This window comes from Labeo rohita, chromosome 20 (genome assembly GCF_022985175.1).
Source record: "Labeo rohita strain BAU-BD-2019 chromosome 20, IGBB_LRoh.1.0, whole genome shotgun sequence".
Taxonomy (NCBI): Eukaryota; Metazoa; Chordata; class Actinopteri; order Cypriniformes; family Cyprinidae; genus Labeo; species Labeo rohita.
In genome coordinates, this window is record NC_066888.1 from 29,223,267 (window position 1) to 29,233,160 (window position 9,894).

The window sequence follows — 9,894 nt, forward strand, 5'->3', positions numbered from 1 at the left end:
ATCAGAATACAAATATAAATAATATAATAATGTTATTATTTAATAATAAATAAAATAACAATGTTCTAAAATTCTTGTATAATTATATAATAAATTATATTTTATACAAATATTAATAATGTGCATCATCCACCTTATTTTTCCATAAGAGTGGGCGTGGCCCTTTGTAGATTTTAAGAGTCTGGCTTCTGGACTCAACTGCTTCCAACTATTTTTAGCTGTACAAAGCAACACGTTTTGCTGCTTGAAATTGCAATTTAAGTTATATTTTTTGGGCATTGTTGTGCCTTTAATGGACAGGACAGTAGAGAGCTGACAGGAAAGTACTGGGCAGAGAAAGTGGAACAGGGTCGGCAAAGGACCTCGAGACGGGATTCGAACTCGGGTCGCCGCGAGCACAGCTCACAAGGCAAGTGGCGCCGACATTAACGTGTTATCACAACTGTGAACACTGGTTTGTAGTGCAGCGTTTTACCATTTACTGCCCGTTGTGCAGTACCTCCTCATTATCAGCAAATGAACCGGAAGTCTCGCCCATAGGCTTACTTACACATTGAAGAATAAGGTGGATTATCAAAAATAGTAATCATAGGTATTTATTATAATATATACATCATTTTAATTATTTAAAAATGTTATATTTTAATAATATATGTCTATAGTCTTTCAAATAAAAAAAAAAATAGTAATAATCACAAATAGCGCTGAAACGAGTATCCATAAATATTTTAATGCAGTGAACATTGCAGAAAAAAGTGTCAGCATTTATATGACAGCATTTATGATATACGTAAAAAAGACATCTTATTTCACAATTTTATAACAGCATTTAATATATTTATCAAACTGTATAATCATTTTAAGTAGCAAAATTAAAAAAGAACCAGCAGTAACGTCCCGTACACATTCCAAACAAAGTAAAAACAGCTCGACAGTTTAACTCCTTCGACGACTTTCTGAGACAAGTGCATTTCAAAAGGGCATTTCAGATGAATGAGGCAGCAGCAGCAGCCTGTTTCTTCCTGCAAATCGTCACTTCAGATTCTCTTTGATAGTCTGTTTGAGCTCCCTGTTGTTTCGGTGGAGGTATGTATTCACCCGGCTGCGATACGTGTTCATTTATGATCTGTAATCCACATGTTTGGGTGCTCGGGATGATGGCATCAAACCTTCATCGTTGGCCTGCTGTTCTAAGGCACCTTCAGCTGTTTGATTGTCTGCAAGTGTCATCGTTACCAATACACAAGCATTTGAGGCACACCTGTCAGAAGAACAACAGGGCAAGGACACATCACAGCACTGGAACCTCATCACCTCCGAGAAAAAAATGGTCTGAAATCGTAATAGTTGCAAAGGAATGATGTGGATTTTGTGGACTCTGACAGTCTGCATTATATTCACACCGTCTTCATGGTCTCTAACACTATACCGACGACATTATGTTATAAACTATCGATAATGCACAAGCAAACCATGTAAAATTGTAAACCGCGAAAGTACAGGCACCTCAGTAGATTGTACCACAAAAAAGCATGGAACGATATCTATTTTGGATAAATTAAATTATTAATCTCATAGTTATAGTCATTTCACTTTACATTATGAGTTTACAAATATATATGTGGAAAATAAATTACCCAGCTTTGTCGCATATCATATACAAACTCTTAAATATTCATATCAGCGCCAGATCATTAGCCAATCACGTGATGCGATCCGGCCGCCTCACTGGACGCTCCAATAGAAATCTACCTCTGAGTTCATAATCGTCCTCATTCTCAAAGGGACAGTTCGCGTGAAAAAGGTAAATTCTGTCACCGTTTACCAACCATTTAAAAGTTTACGCAGATGAAAACGAGTCCGTGAGGTATTAACAGTGTTTAAGATGTCATATACTGTATAATAAAACCCTAAATCATTGTAGTTTGTTGGCCTCACAGCTTCGTTTTCATTCCCGCCAAAATTAAACATGGCGCCACCCTGACGAAAACCAAAAATAACACAGGAATGTTGTAAATGACGTGAGGGTGAGTAAAAGATTACATAATATTCATTCCTGGGCGAACTATCTCTTCAATTAAAGCATATTTACGCTAGCCAGAGGAGATTTTCCCTCTTAAGACATTTACATGAATAAAAACCTCTTTATAATTACTATTGATTGACGTATACATACAAACACAACTCTTGCTAGAACTTTAATAGGTTCTGGTAACTTGTAGATTAGATATTATTGATTGCATTTATCGCTTGAGTTGTACTGTAAAAGACGATTTGGTGTATTGCTCTTTGAGCACATTTTGAATGTCACCAATTACTAAAAAGATGCTTGAAACACTGATATCCCAAGTAATACTTTAGTGCCTGAGATAAATCGTGTCATTATGTAATGCCTGTGATATATGACAGGAGAACAGTAAGAATTCATTAAGGCAAACTAATATTTAAGAAGGGTAAAATTGTTGTAACATTTAAACTTTTAAAATTACAAAATTCATATTTGTCTTCTTGTTCTTGAAAATGGCTCATCGTATGCAGGTATTATAACCTGATTTTCAAGTTGTTTTTCTGCATTTGAACAATTTTTTCAGTTCTGTGTCGGTCCTTTATGAAGCACATCTCTGGCCTCTGGATTGCGTCGCGTCACGTCTGTTCTGTCCTTCGACTCTGTCCCAATAACACTGATAACTGCACTGAATCAAGCATGAGCCATGATACACCAGCAGAGAAAGATGGGATGCAGAGTTCAGTAGGTGCATTAAAGTCAGCACAAATACTCAAATACTTTTGACCTTGAGTCTTCTCACAGCTTGTTGCCTATTAAACAGTTCTTCTGAGGGTTTCATTAAGGCGCTGAGATCCGCTTGTTGGGGAAACATAAGGCAGAATATTAATATGTTTATATTGATATGCAACCTGCAGAAAATTTCCTCCAACGCTCCATTTTGAGAATGGCTTCTTCAGAAAAAGGAGGGAAGTCTCCGGCCAGCGGCAACCTTCTTTTTGAGCCACGTAAATCCAGATCTGCGCACTGCTGTGTAAAACTCATTTAGGTCCTGAACGCTTGTGCCGTGGCCTTTCATCTCTGGGCTCTTGCATTTTGGGGTCTTTCTTGAGGGAAAAGGAAGTTGTAGAGTGTCGTCACTAGCTGGAACAAACCCATCTGGCCTCTTTCAGTGAACTGCACAAAAATAAACCACAAACAATTATTGATCAGGTGAAGTTTTTGACTTAGGTTAAAGATAATATGTGATTTAAACCACATGTCCACATGAATTGCCATTCACAACCTAACAAATATTTTCCCTCTATGAAAATGGAAAGTTATTTTCAGGTGCATGTGTTAGGAAAGTAAATAGAGTCAATGTTGATTTTACGTTTGTTTTTAGTTTGCAATGGCATGTATCTGACATTAGATGGCGCACTTGTCCAAAGCTTCACTTCAAACCCCTCCCCTCCCCACTAAATCTCCCTGACGGACAGTTAAAGCGGCCAATCAGCAGTCAGGCCCACTTTGTTGTGGGCGTGTTGTAGTTCTTGACTATTGCAGTGTATTGCATAAGCTGCCTGGTACTGAAGGCATGCTAGATTTAAAAGAGTTAGCAAACTGTAATTATGATTAACTAATTTAAATTACCCTGACCCATTTATTCCTACTTGGATTGCGTCTTTCAAGTTTTCAAATTATTCAGCCGCCTTGAGGCCAGTTTGATCTCAGAACATGAAGTTTCAGTTTTTGATTGACTGATGTATCTGAGTTCATGACGGCCGATTTCCACATTTCACGGTCTATAAAAATTACAATCTGCAAGTTCATTAAAACATTTCAGTCGTAGCGGCTCAGCATATAACACATAGCGAGTATTACTAGAGGTGTTACATTAGCCTACTTTTGAGATTGTGATCACATGTCTGCTGACGTGGACCTTGAGTCAGAGTCTAAATTTAGCCTGCAGTATAAACACACTTCACATCCTCTTTCTGAGCTCACACATAAACTATAGCTGGCCGGGTAGACACTTAATTCATCAAACTTTGTGATAAAAATGTGATAAATCTAAATTTATCCCTGTTAACCATAATGCAGAGGGTGTGAGTTAATATTCCTCTCTAATACAAGTCAGCATTATAAACTCACATTATAATTTAATCAGACCATGTTGTCTTCATCTGCTGTGTTTTCATCTACTTTTTAACTACAACAAAAACACCTTAAAACTCTTTTTAAGCACTTTTTAAAATTAGTATAATCTCCTGTATCATTATTTTACTAAGCCAAGTTTAATTAAACTTAGTTAAAACCAAATAAGTGTTTTTTTAATAGTCATGCAGATTTATTTTTGTAAAAAGTTATAAAACAAAACAAAAAAAAAAGTTATAAGACTTTGTTTTATATAAACATCTAGTGTTTAAACTCCATAATTTACTGTAAACTCACTGGTGTAGATTTGATAACATCTATGAGAGCTTGAGTAAACAGGACGGGTAAACCAATAATGATGTCATCTCTCCCATTGAGCATTTGCATATGCAGCATTGAAATAACAGACGGTGATGTCATTGCACATCGTGACAGAAACCACTGCAATGAAAACCACAGCTTCTATGCACAAACACCTGTGAAGCTGCTTAACTCGTTTGATTCACACCAGCCTTGAGCAAAAGAAACTAACTAGTCTTATCTGAAAGCACTCTTACCAGCTGAAGATGTTCCTGCTGAAACTGATCCCCCATTTCACGCAATTTACGCCCGATCTGAACTTCCACGCTAATTCCCACGTCGTGTTCATCTTCCTTTTCTTCTGGTCTCCCTTGGTCCTCTACTGCGTTTTGTGTGCCGTCCGGGACGGGTTCGAACAGTGCGGGGAAGTGTGAACGAAATCCAGCATTTCCTTCAGGATAAAAACAATATTTTTGTTTTGAATAATACTAATTACTATTAATATAATATTTTTAAAAATTAGGGATTAAATTTTTTTTTTTATTTATTCTGAATTTATATATATATATATATATATATATAATTTTTATATTTATCTATTTTATCTAATATTTAATCTAATATATACCACAATATATTCAGAATTTTTTTTTTTAATTCCATATTGTGATACATATATATGACTGTATGATGCATATTGTGTTTCCGTACCATGAAAAAGTGCTCTTGGTCCTCCAGGGGCCCCAGGGGCCATAGTAAGTGACGCAAGGCCCCCAGTTCCACAGTGAGCCCCAAATGGAGTCCTGGCATCCACAGCTCCGCAGGGAGATGATGTATTTCTCTCTAAACCCTGGAATGGTGCCATATCTCCGTCTCTCGCTGAATTCAGCACAGAGCTGGCAGTCTGCGTCGATCTGTCTTCAAAGCGTCCGTGTCTGTTAGCCGTTTGTCCCAGCTCTCCACGTGGGCTGTCTCTGTTCTCTGAGCTCTTGTTTCTTAGCGGTGTTTCACAGCAGCGAGGAAGCTGTTCGTCCTCCTCATCATCCATCGGCGGAGTCAGCAAAACCGCCCTGAAATATACCACTGTATGAGAATTTGCATGCTTTTCATTCATGCTGTATTACATCACGTCAAAAAAGTATTATTTCTAATGGGGTTGTTTTGCACCAGGTGACCTAATACAATGGAGAAATTGTTAATGTACTACAACGTAAACAACATCAAACATTCGATTGTATTATTTATTTTTTGGGTAACTATTACCAAATGTCCCAAAATTTGATTGGAAGCACAGTTTTGGACATAAACAACGTACGACATGGGCTGATTTATTTTTCAACCCCAAATTATGCACAATTACATGATTGGCTGACTTTTAACATTGCATTCAGCATCGTTTTCCATTGTTCTCCGCGACTCTCCAGTTCACATCAGTGTACTTTAGGAACACTTGACTTGAGACAAACCCTGAATCTCATTGAGATCTCACCCACATTTACCAAAACAAATAACCATGGCTGATCTAGATTTGGTTTTATTTGATTTAACAATGAATAGTTAAGATCTGATAGTATAGTTCAGCTCATAAAGTGCAAATTCTGGCATCAAAGTGCAGCAGAGAGATGACTAAGATAGGCTGGTCACAAACAAAACCGCCAAAACGTCAAATGGCAACATTTCAAAGGAGCCTCACACAAACGAGAGGAAGTTTCAGGCCTGCGCTCAAGGGTTCCGTCTGCCGCCGTTTCCCAGAAAACAGTACAGTCAAATCTGCACCATCATAACAAACAAATCCGTTTATGAAGTGTTCATGAATAATCTGATCAACTGAGAGTTACAGCGGAGATTAGTGCAGATGCTTTCAAAGAGAACGGTTTCATATGATATATGGCAGTTACAGTAAAATTAGTCATATTGAAAGACTGCATAAAGAGTTTTCAAACGTTTGTTTGCAGTGCTTGAGTTGGCAGTCATCAAAGTAAACAATCATTTAAAAAGTGTAATTCTATTAATAGAGAGATTAACATATGGACAGATGATTATTAATGAGAATTACACTCTTAATCCTTGCTGAAAAACCAGCCCAAGATGGTTTGCTGGTCTTAGCTGGTCTCCCAGCTTGGTTACACTGGTCTGTAGGCTGGTTTTAGAAGACAAAACCAGCTTGGCCAAGCTTAAAGATAATTGTAGACCATCATAAACCACTCTTATTATTTAACAAACCACTTAGGCTGGTTTAAGATGTTGTTTTCAGCAGGGAATTCAAAAGCAAACCAAAATAAAGCATATACCACCAAGTCATAACATAGTAAAAACAAATACATAAAAACTCAGGACATCATGAGACATAATGTGACTGCCAGTTTCAGTTTTATAAAGTTCAAATAAGCAACAAATAGGAATATTTCAGTGTTTTATCACCTTTATTGTGTAATTTAACATTTTTGTCAGTTTCTTTCACAGAACAGATCACTGAAACTTTGTTTTTTTACGTGCAAACTGGATTACTTCAGTTTTTATTTCAATATAGCAAACCACAGAAATCACAAAACACAGAATGAAACTAGAGCAGGTAAAACACAGAAACAAGAGACACTCACCGCCAGTGCTTGAATGTGTGTGTCAGTGCTGTTTTTATTCCGCTTTTTGTGTCAGCGCTCTTTTATTCCGTCTTCACTCTGCTTGTATTTACTAACACGAACTCGCTCCGCTTTCATTCTGCGCCCTCCGCTCGAGTTGTTGGTATTGGGCACGAGCGCGCGGAAAGTCACGCCCACGCCCGTGACGTCACGTGATATGGGGGGAGTCGGCAAATTGTTGGTGCCCGAGGGAAAAGGTCAGTTTAGGGTTTGTGTGATGCTTCTCTCAGTTTCTTTTCGACTACAAGCGGTGTATTTCAGCAGTTTTAGTAGCTTCAGACTGTTAGTTAGTGGCTACGTTATTTAAAAGGAACTTTTTGACTTTAACTTCAAAGTGCTATAAACTAATCAAAATGAGTGAAAAGCAGGCTTCCTCTGACAGCCTTAATTAGCATAAGAAACCTATTTCATTTTATTACTGCATTTTTTTTGTGATCCTTGAGTAACTGATTATTTTTGGAAGAGGTTTAGATGTTTGAAATTATATTCTTAAGTAACATGACATTAGACTTCCAGTTCATTATCTGCTAAAGGGAAATAACGAGAAGAAATATAGCTGCAAGCAGCGATTACCATGGTTAAGGTGCTTTAAGGCATTTAAGCACTTGACAAAAAGATATTAAGTAGCAAGCCTGTAACCACCTAAATCAGTTATTTAAAAATGCATTTTTGGCAAATCACCTGTCGCATGTGCTGTGAACTTTTGAGTTTTCCTTTACGCTTTATAGGATTTTGGGTAAATTTGGAGCTTCCCATAAGGTACATTTCAATTTTGTGAATTATTGAACTAGAGCAGGGGTGGCGAACGTCGGTCCTGGAGAGCCGCAGCCCTGCGTAGTTTTGTTTCAACCCTAATCAAACACACCTGAACAAGCTAATCAAGGTCTGAAGGGTTACTAGAAAGCAACAGGCAGGTGAGTTTTAATTAGGGTTGGAGCTGAACTATGCAGGGCTGCGGCTCTCCAGGACCGGAGTTCGCCACCCCTGAACTAGAGAGTCCATTGTGCGGCAGTTTGTACTTCCCGTTTAAGCGAAAAACCTAGGAATAGTATACAAAAGTAGTTTTTTTACATCTTCTCAATCATTTGATTGACAGCAGTGGTTCAAGAGGCAAAGTTGTCCAGAATGAGGTCTATCATATAATACAAATATTGTATGTATGTGTGAAAAAACAATCTTGAAAAATGTGATATCGCTCCCCACTGGCCGATTTCTTTCAAATTTCTCACAGACCTTTGGGGCCATGAGTCGAACAGGCCCACCGAGTTTCGTTTCAATCGGCTTCCGTTAACTTTGTCTAATAGGTGCTCAAACGTAATTTTTTTTTAAATGCAAATGTCATTTTAGACGCTTGTGGCACTTTGGACCAAAACTGTGCACCGTAATTTTCATGTTGATAGGGCAAATGGTTGCGTAGGTATAGCCATTTGTATGTTTTTTCCCTCTTATAGCACCACCAAGTTGCCGAGCTCTGCGATTTTTGTGACATCTTGTTGAGTCTGGTAAAGATATCTCATTCCGTTCAGGAGTTATAGGCATTTTGCTAAAAGTGTCCCTGCCCCTTTCAAACATTTTGGTGTCCCTTTGCGACAGTGAGTCTAAACTTTTTTGCTAATTATTGAGATTCACTCTCCAGAGAATTTTTTCTGCACTGGTTTGGTTCCGATAAGGCAAAAAATCTTGTTTGAAAAGTTTGAAAATCCAAGGATTCCAACGTCACAAGACACTTGAATGTGCGACTGACGGTTTAGAAGTTATGAGCGTTATCGTACTTTTGATCACTGTAGCGCCCCCGTCAGGCAGATTGGGCTGAGCCTTGGTGACGTTGTCGCTGGTGTGAGTATTAGCATTCCTCCAAGTTTCATACGGTTTGGTCTGCACGATCAGTTTTACGCAGAGACTGCTGATCCTTGGCCATTTTAACAATTACAATAGGGTTTAAGCGCTACGAGCTTGAAATAACAACGTGCAATAAACTGTAAACCTATTTACACTACAAACCAGTGTGTTCATAATTAAGATAATACATTAACATGGCAAGATACAACAACTTGCAATATCAAGCTAAATGAGCTGTTATGTACAGCTAAAAATAGGAATATATGTGGCAGTTATGACCAATTGGTGCACATTTCCATTTTTCACATTTTTGTGCATGCATATTTTCTGCTTGAGCCAGTATTCAAGTGCACAGTTCAAGTGCACTTGTTGTAAATGGGCAGTGAGTCACCCGAATATCACGATCTTCCTGTTCTCACTCGCTTGCGATGACATCATCCTTTCTGACAGCCTTAGGGCTCAGCATTCCTGCGCACACTGTTGCCGCGCTTCTCAACCGCGAGGTTGCAATGGCCAATTAAAATATGAAAAACTGTGCTAGGTAACTCTAAAGCATGTTATGTGGTGATTGACATATAAAGGAAGAATAGTTTTTGTTTTGTAATAGATTGTGTAAAGCCTGCATACTAACTACTCAGTACAGGCCAACACATTGCTGGCACGGATTTTAGTTTGCTAAAATGTTGGGATGGTTTCAGATGAGGATGAGGTACAGACAAATCACTGACTAGAGGAAGAGGATTGAAATAGACTCAAAGTGACTCTGTTTCTACGGTAACTGTGGATGGGGAGGTACGAGAGATGAGAGCGAGGCAAAACAAATGCTGGCGCTGCCTCCGTGGCAACAGCTACATCATTGGTTCTTGTTTCATAGTAAAGACCGGTTAAAAAAAAAATAAAATCACAAGAGGCCCAGGAGACGCCTCCCTCACAACTGCATGTTGCATCAGAAAGATCCTACAAGAGGAAGAGCAA

At 38.3% G+C, this 9,894-nt stretch overlaps 1 protein-coding gene across 1 annotated transcript; it reads right to left on the reverse strand.

Moving 5' to 3' along the window:
* Window positions 1-2,020: 2,020 nt before the first annotated feature.
* bmf2 (BCL2 modifying factor 2) lies at window positions 2,021-7,431 on the reverse strand. The gene is made up of 4 exons (XM_051138578.1): window positions 7,042-7,431; window positions 5,153-5,511; window positions 4,699-4,892; window positions 2,021-3,181 (listed from the first exon to the last, which is right to left on the reverse strand). The coding sequence occupies exons 2-4, from the start codon at window positions 5,487-5,489 to the stop codon at window positions 3,080-3,082; spliced, it is 633 nt and encodes a 210-aa protein (XP_050994535.1). The 5' UTR covers window positions 5,490-5,511; window positions 7,042-7,431; the 3' UTR covers window positions 2,021-3,079.
* Between the last annotated feature and the right edge of the window lie 2,463 nt (window positions 7,432-9,894).

Excerpts from the sequence above, each read along its gene's own strand:
- bmf2 (XM_051138578.1), bottom strand. The coding sequence starts at position 5,489 with ATGGATGATGAGGAGGACGAACAGCTTCCTCGCTGCTGTGAAACACCG. Across the intron at positions 4,893-5,152 it reads ACCAAGAGCACTTTTTCATG|GAAATGCTGGATTTCGTTCA; the intron begins GTACGGAAACAC and ends TTTATCCTGAAG. Across the intron at positions 3,182-4,698 it reads AGCAGGAACATCTTCAGCTG|TTCACTGAAAGAGGCCAGAT; the intron begins GTAAGAGTGCTT and ends ATTTTTGTGCAG.